At 33.2% G+C, this 8,414-nt stretch overlaps 1 protein-coding gene across 1 annotated transcript in view; it reads left to right on the plus strand.

Annotated features, from left to right (window-relative positions):
* LOC106458862 (zinc finger CCHC domain-containing protein 24-like) overlaps positions 1-7,751 on the plus strand; it is a 20,825-nt gene extending 13,074 nt beyond the window's left edge. The window contains exons 3-4 of the mRNA XM_013918419.2: positions 3,187-3,351; positions 6,745-7,751. Coding sequence (XP_013773873.1) covers positions 3,187-3,351; positions 6,745-6,858 — 279 coding nt within the window. The 3' untranslated portion in view covers positions 6,859-7,751. The remainder of the gene's footprint in view (positions 1-3,186; positions 3,352-6,744) is intronic.
* The last annotated feature ends 663 nt before the right edge of the window (positions 7,752-8,414 follow it).

The raw sequence follows: 8,414 nt of genomic DNA on the forward strand, positions 1-8,414 counted from the left end.
GCAGACATCGAAATCTATAAGTCCTCTTGTTTTAGGCCTAACATTAGTTAAGCCTTTATTAAGTATGGCCTATATTCGATAAAGAGATAAATTAACACAGTAACTTGTGTACATTTTTTGTTTTAGTTTAGTTAGGCCTAAGCTTTACCGTACTTGGTACTATCTATAAATAAATTTATAATAATATTTTACGACCTAACGTTAGGTTATTTCAAAGCTTTGATAAGCTATTTTTGCAGAAAATGTCTACTAAAGTATATTTACATCCGCCTTTTGTTTACATCCGTTGTAATAAAGTGCATGTACTTGTTGATTTATATAGTAAGGTGCGCGCGCACTTTCTGGACAGTCAAAAACTGAGTATTATTATAATGGATTAAGTAATTTTATGTTTTGGTGAGCTACAAGTTACATTTTAAAGAACTGATCAAACTTGTTTTGAGTAAAATCATTCAATTTTCTACGTAAAACACGTAAGTAGATCCACGTAATACTTTGTGAAATGAATTGTAATATTGATGGTATTTTGGGTTAATGTTTGTATAATGCTTTGTGAGTGATCCTTAGGTTGTCAGTGACTCAAGAACCAACAAAGGCTTTGACCCACAAGCAATTTATTGAATAAATAATAATCTAGAAAAGTGTTTTTGAAAAAGTTGGCGGGGTTCATATTGACACTTCTAGGGGTTAACCCAGTTGTTAAGAAGATTAACCAAAACTATTAGTTTGTTTAGTGTTGTTTAAACTGGGGTGCATGTAATGTTTTCCTATTTTATCAAATATTAGTGTAATGTTTTGTATATTACACATACTTACAAAAGATTTCTATTTTCAAATAAATATAAAATGAAGCCATTAAAAAAAAAAAGATAATAATGATAAGGTCACCATAAATGTGTCTTAAAAGTTGAAATGCCTATTTTGAACATATGTGAACAAGTTTACCGGATTGTTATTTTACTAGTGATTATTAGTGTGTCTGGATATTGTGGCCGTTCATGTAATATACAATTACAATTAGTGCGTTATAGCAGTAACGGTTAAAAGAACTGGTGGTGTATGATGTTAACTAGTTGCCTTTCCTCTAGTCCGCGAGTTCAATATTTTGGATAGCTATGCTCAAATAGTTCTTTGCGCGTAAACTCTGATAAAAAAAAAACACGAAAAACATTCGAAAGCGCTTTATTACGGACGTGGACAAAGAAGCACGTATTTGTTATCAGATACGTGGTTGGGGATCTATAATAGCCCATGTGTACTTTTACGCTAAAATTGAAGAAAAAAATATGTTAATCTTATTTTCTTTTTGTTTGTTGTCAACGTGTCGGGATGATCCAAAGTTCGAAACGTGATGCGGCTGAACAAATTCGGCACTTCTTTCAATCAACCCAATTATATATTCGATTTTAAAAGTTGGACATAGCCCTTGTAGCGGTGGGTGCTGCTAGCTGACTGTCCGTTTAATTATACATGCGTTTTGAGCGCTGTTGTTATTGAAAACCCAAATTATATCGAATACTTGTCTTGTGTACCAATAGGTTTTGTTATTATATTGCGATCGACGGTAAATGTATTCTATCCTATAGCCAAGAGCGACTAAGACTAAGTCATTGTTTTTATGTTATCAACAATAAGTTTGACTTTATTAACTGATATGAACATAATAAAATAAAACGAATTTGCATTTTCTGTTAAAATCAAGTTAAAGTTATAGCTTTATGGCTTACAAACAGTAGTTTAGAAGTTGTAGTTACAAGTTGATGGACTTCACATTATATCAAAGTTGTAGTTATAACTATATGAACCACAAGTAGTAGTTTAGGAGTTGCATCAAGAGTATATGGCGTACAAACAGTGGATAGAACTTCTTGTTACAGTAATATTGTCTACAAACAGTAATTAGAAGAGGTATTTACAGCTAAATGATCTACAAACCGCAGTTAGAAGTTCTTGTTACAGTTATATGATCTAAAAACAGTAGTTAAAAGTTCTTGTTACAGTTATATGATCTAAAAACAGTAGTTAAAAGTTCTTGTTACAGTTATATAATCTAGAAACACAGACAGAAGTAGTATTTACAGTCACGTGATCTGCAAACCGTAGTTAGAAGTGGTAGTTACAACTATATGATTTACAAATAGTGATTAGGAGTTGTTGCCACAGTTACGTGATCTTCAAACAGTAGTTAGTTAGTTGCGGATATTCTTTTAAAGCATACGAGGGTAATTATCAGTGCTAGCCATCCTTAATTTTAAGCTCATAGACTAAAAGGAAGACAGGCGTATAATAAACATCACCCACCAACATCGTTTGGGTTACTCTAATCCAAAAATTGGATTGAACGGTCACTCTTATAAAACACCAGCTACCCCAAAGTATTGAACGAGATTTTGAGGTAACGGGACGCGAACTATTGACCATCGGATATTTTGGCAGGCACGCCAACCACTAGCCCACAGCTGATCAACAGTAGTTACATATTAGAAGTTTTAGTCACAATTATATGACCTCAACATAGGAGTTAGAAATTTGTTGTCAAATCTTCGTACAAGGATACGATTAAAAAAAAAGAGGGGTAAATGTCAAAGGCATATTAACAAAATCAAGAACGTGTAATTTATATAAAAAAACAGTTTCTTTCTGTAAACTTACGGGGTTATCCTTTAAGTTCGAACATGTTGATACATCATAAATGTATTCAGTTATATTCTTTAGTGATTACAGGAGCTGTTGCAGATACAGGTTTAACGGTGAATTAAATTTCTTTGAACTGATCTATTCCTTTGTTACTTACGTTCCAGGACATTAACAGAATAGAAATTACTACTAGGAAATATATATCTTTTTTAGCCATGCTAGGAAATAATATTATTTTTTGGACACCCCATATACAGGATAAAATTAGGTTGTTATAGAACCTGCTTCTTGTTCAATAGTACTTACCTTTTAGTCTCCCAGTGGCACAGCGCTATGTCTGCGGACTTAAAACGCAAGAAACCGGATTTCGATACCCGTGGTGAGCAGAGTACATATAGCCCTTTGTGTAGCTTTGTGTTTAACTACAAACAAACTTACTTTTTATTTAATCTGGTGTAGAAATAACTAAAAAAAAAACAAAAACGTTTAATTTAATTTTATTAAAGTGAAAATCATTATAACATGTCATATAAAAATTATGTTTTCTAGGCTAGGCCTAAGGGCGAAGGCTTAACACCATATCAAGGAAAAAAGAGATGCTTTGGTGAATACAAGTGCCCCAAGTGTAAGCGAAAGTGGATGAGCGGAAACAGCTGGGCCAATATGGGCCAAGAATGTATCAAATGTCACATAAACGTTTACCCCCATAAGCAGGTAAGAATGTTTCTGATCTTGAGTAAAATCCAGCATTTTTTTTTTTAGTTGTTTTACGTTCAATTAATATAACTCCGAAGAATGAGTTTTTGTGATGGATCTTAACATTAAAAATAGTCAAAAACGCCGTTTTAAAAACGTTGAAGAAGAACATAAAATTTGCATGCGACAGTGCTGGTATAATCTAGCGATAACCAATATACAAATACAAAATTTCTAATTTCTGTAATACACATATTTCTCCTTCGTTCTTAAAAGAAATCTCTCGCTGTATATTGATTTATATATCAGATTTGGTGAAAACTTTAAATGAGTGTTGTATGGCTTCGTTTTTAATGTGAGTGCTGATTGATGGGTGAGAGGTACTGTCAACTCCTTTGTTATACAGAGCGTTTGTAAATTGCTGTTTTAAAACACTATTTATAAGTTTATCGGGAAAAGTTTGTTGTTTTGTTGGTTGATTCTCTTCACAAAAGACATCGCTTCCGTATCCTTGACAGAATTACTTAACCACTGTATTTCGTACCGGAATATGCATGAGGATTTAAATTTAATTAGGGAGAGAGGGTGTTATCTGAACTTTAGAAATTATGATCCAGTTCTTAGATGATATATATATATATGTCAGTATTTAAAATACAAATTAAGTTGTTTATTGATAGTGAAAGTATTATGATCTCGCAAGTGAAAATGGATAGAAGAGTGAATCGTCCAGGGGTCTCTCTGGTGAACGTGTGTAATCTTACAAGTGAAAAGGACTAGAAGAGTGAATCGTCCAGGGGTCTCTCTGGTGAACTTGTGTAATCTTACAAGTGAAAAGAGCTAGAAGAGTGAATCGTCCAGGGGTCTCTCTGGTGAACTTGTGTAATCTTACAAGTGAAAAGGACTGGAAGAGTGAATCGTACAACGAATTTCTTTTGAGAACTCATGCTATGTTTCACACGACCTATACACCTTTCGAATGGGTGGAGAAAGTGTTTATGAAAGCTAATACAGAAAACAGATTTGGTAATATATTTCTTTTCAGAAGACGAAATAAATTCGGACTGTCAATCGCCGTTTAAGGATGCCACTTGTTAAATCACTTGAATATTTGGCAATGTCTTCATGTTACTAGTTGAAATATACCTCCTAATGTATTTATGACGTACTGAAAACAAAAGTATGTCTAGAGATTGCGTATATATCATGTTACTGACAGCATATATCTGTAAAGTTTTAGTTTTGGTGTTGAGATCTATCTATCTCGTAGCGGCATGTGTTAGTTAATTTTGGTGAAAGTATATTACATGTTTGTTAATTTGGATTCATTTGGGAAGTGTTGGTACTTGGTTGATGATTTTGGTATAAGACCGTTATATGATCGTATGTCTATTATAGATATTGAGAAATATGTTTTATATTTTATATTTTACAATTGTAAGTACTAAAATTATACACACATATTGCAGGTATGAAAGTTTATATCATGTGACAAGTAATTTGAATTAGATGCCTGATAAACCTTGTTTTATGTGTGGTGGTGTCCATCCACCCATCCCCCTTAGGTTTTGGAAAATTTCCCACCTAGTTTTATCAAACTACTCCCCCCCCCTTCATTAAACTACAGTTAGAGGTAAATAGTCCAGAGACAAATCATATTTAGTCAAATATTGGGGAAGGGGGAGTATGAAAAGGGATGAAGGAAAGGCAATTTCACTTTCTTCTCTCTCCCAAACAAATGATATTATTAAAACGAAAAAAATTGTCCCCTTCCCTTGCATGTTTTTCATCCATGTCCTTATACCACAGTCTGCTTGGCTTGGTAACTGTGTAGTAGTTTCAGGTAAACTTGTATAGTTAGGTCCGCTACATAACAGGAGGTTCGGCAAGATATAGCGCAAAGTAATACTGAGTGTAATTAAAACTAACCGATTATGTGCTAAGAAATTAATAGACCGGACACAAAATGTGATACACAATGAAATGAAAATTGGACGCTGGACAATCGTCATAAACGGATCATGCTGTTTCTACTCCATCAAGACTTATTTCCACTCTGACCGACTCACTCAAGACGATTTTTCAATTTATCTAAATCTCACCTTATTTAGTTGGATTGATAACAATATACTTATGCAGAGCGACTGGTCATTCTCATCTTATTCAAGCATAAGAGAGGTGGTAACCTCCAGATATTGCCAGACCTACCACTGCAGGATATTACTGTTGACCTTTATATATTACAAGGTGCAGCTTTACAGTAAATATTACCACGGGCAGACCAGACGTTATTTCCAAGGGAATGACAAAGAACCAAAGTATATAGAACGAAATCAACTTAACAGCTTTATTGACCGTGTGTTATATGAGAACCATACGTTCCTAGAATAAACGAAAAAAAAATTGAAAAAATTCTACATTAGAAATGAGAAGATAGAAAAATCATGGTATGATTACATATCATAACTGCTTGTCAGTGACTGCATAATGTTATACATGAAATAATTACTTTGTTTTGTAGCTGGTAGCGTTTCTATTGTTGTTTAAACATGACTTGTAAGTTTTAGTTTATTGTTAAAAGACCTATATTATAACATTTTATTGTTAACGGTTGTCTGCTTATTTTTGGCATGTAGATGGTGAGGAGATAATGTTTTGACGCTTCTCATTTACACCTGTTCCCAGATTTGTCGCTGATAAGTTTAAGTACTTACAACGCTTGATTACAGTGTTCGATTCCCCACGGTGGACAGAGTGTATATATTCCATTGTGTAGCTTTCCACTAAAACAAATAAAAATTGCCTTTTGGTAGGCGTACAAGGAAACCTCGCGGCAAATTCAAATTCTTGTTTTATTTAATATTTTAAAGTGGGAAAAACATGGTGTAATTGTTTGAATTATAATTATTTAGAGTTCACGTATTATGTGTGAAATACTACTCTCAAGACGTAATTAACAAATATTCTGTCGGATGCACAAAAAAAATCTTGAGCTGAAGCAAAGTTACTATATTTTTGAATTTCGCGCAAAGCTACACGAGGACTATCTGCGCTTGCCGTCCCTAATTTAGCAGTGAAAGACTAGAGGGAAGGCAGCTAGTCATCACCACCCACCGCCAACTCTTGGGCTACTCTTTTACCAACGAATAGTGGGATTGACCGTCACATTATAACGCCCTCACGGCTGAAAGGGCGAGCATGTTTGGGCAGTGATGGGGATTCGAACCCGCGACCCGCAGATTGCGAGTCGAGCACCCTAACCACCTGGCCATGCCGTGCCCTATATTTTTGAAAAAAATTTCGTAAATGTTTCAGAAATATTTTCTGTGATAACAAGAAAAAGTAAAACATTTTGTTATTAAATGGTAATAACACTTTCAGATGAAACAGTTTTTTGTTTTCTGTTTACAGCGCCCTCTAGAGAAACCCGACGGATTAGATGTTTCTGACCAAAGTAAAGAACACCCTCAGCACCTGTGTGAAAAATGCAAGACACTTGGTTATTATTGCCGAAGGGTTCAATAAAACTTAAAACAAAAAAGAAACTATTTTACTAGTTTACGTGAGATTTTATTAAGCTAAACTACGTTTTTGTAAGTTATAAGCTCAGTTTTAATTTCGAGTTTAATATTTTATACTTTTGTTCTTTCAGAGCTGAAAAATTAAGATATTCATTTAATATAACAATAATAGAATGTGCTTGTTTTCACGTTTTGTACGAAAAAAAAAAAAGATCTAAATATTTGAAGGCTTTATATACTCATAAATTGTTCTAGAATAAACGCGAATTGATTTCGTAAATGCAGCTAAATAGGTGTTTTGTGCTTTGTATATATAGAAAAATACTTTTGAAACGTATTTATATTATTGAAACATCCAGACTATCTCTGATGTATCGGTTCAGTGTGATTTCAGAGTATCACAATATGTGATACATTTCCGAGTAAGGTTTTAATTTATATGAATTTTACCAAATTCAGTTTACTTCTAATAGACTTGTATATATTCATAAGGTGTTTTCTACTGAGAGAGTCAGTATGTTAGTTGATTTCGTTATAACTTTGTTTCTCTGGTATTTTTACGTGTAATATAAAATCAGTATTTCATGGTAATAAATCCAAAAGTGGGTAGGTGTTTTCGGACATATTATTTTTGAGGTGAAATCCAAAATGACCTAAGACTATTTAAATAAATAACACAAAATAATAAAGCTTGATCAATTTATAACAACCATAAACGAAATTAAGAATTTATTTTCAATATTTATGTTTGAAAACCTACCTTTGATCCAAGTATTATCAACCACTTTAAATGAATATTTAATTTGGGTCTGAGTATATCGATTCAGCTAGCAACAGATATGCTTCTTAAAAACCAGATTCATTTGTGTTCCTTTTGAGCTAGGCACCCCCCCCCCCAAAAAAAAATCAAGTGCTGTTGTTTTTTCTGGTAGTATGTATAAGAATTCAACTTGTCAGCGGCGTGAATTCTTGATTCAGAACAACCTCGAAATCAACGATTTTCTAAAATTAGAACCTATGTCACTTCGCAAATTGTACTTCTAGTCGGCTCCGCATTTGGCAGTGTTTACTTCATCTTATAGTCTGCAAGTTGTCCCATAGATATCAAATGAATAAATGGATATTATGACTTGAAAGATGACGGATTCACATAAGATTAACTGATATACAATCACCTGTGTCATTCGTTAGATAAACCAAAGATTACAAAAGTGCAGGAAATAAATATTTATGTGTTATATACTTGTTTGGTTGGTTTCACGAATTAGATATTTAGTGTAAAATACGTGTTACTTTTACCTTCTACCGACAATATTTATTTATTTGCATAATAACGTAAAAACTAATTATGGTGTCTGGCATTGTAATCTATGTATAAAATAGTAATAAGAAATTAACTGTTATGTAAAGAAATTGTAGAAAACAAAGTGACTTTAGCTTCAATTTCATAAAATCCAGATTTATTTCACTTTCAGAGATTGACCAGTTCAATGGGGGTTGTGTTAAAAGGACAATGCCTGTTAATAACAATAAAAAAAAAAGCAATAATTACACCGTGAT

This window comes from Limulus polyphemus, unplaced genomic scaffold (assembly GCF_000517525.1).
Source record: "Limulus polyphemus unplaced genomic scaffold, Limulus_polyphemus-2.1.2 Scaffold524, whole genome shotgun sequence".
NCBI classification, from domain to species: domain Eukaryota; kingdom Metazoa; phylum Arthropoda; class Merostomata; order Xiphosura; family Limulidae; genus Limulus; species Limulus polyphemus.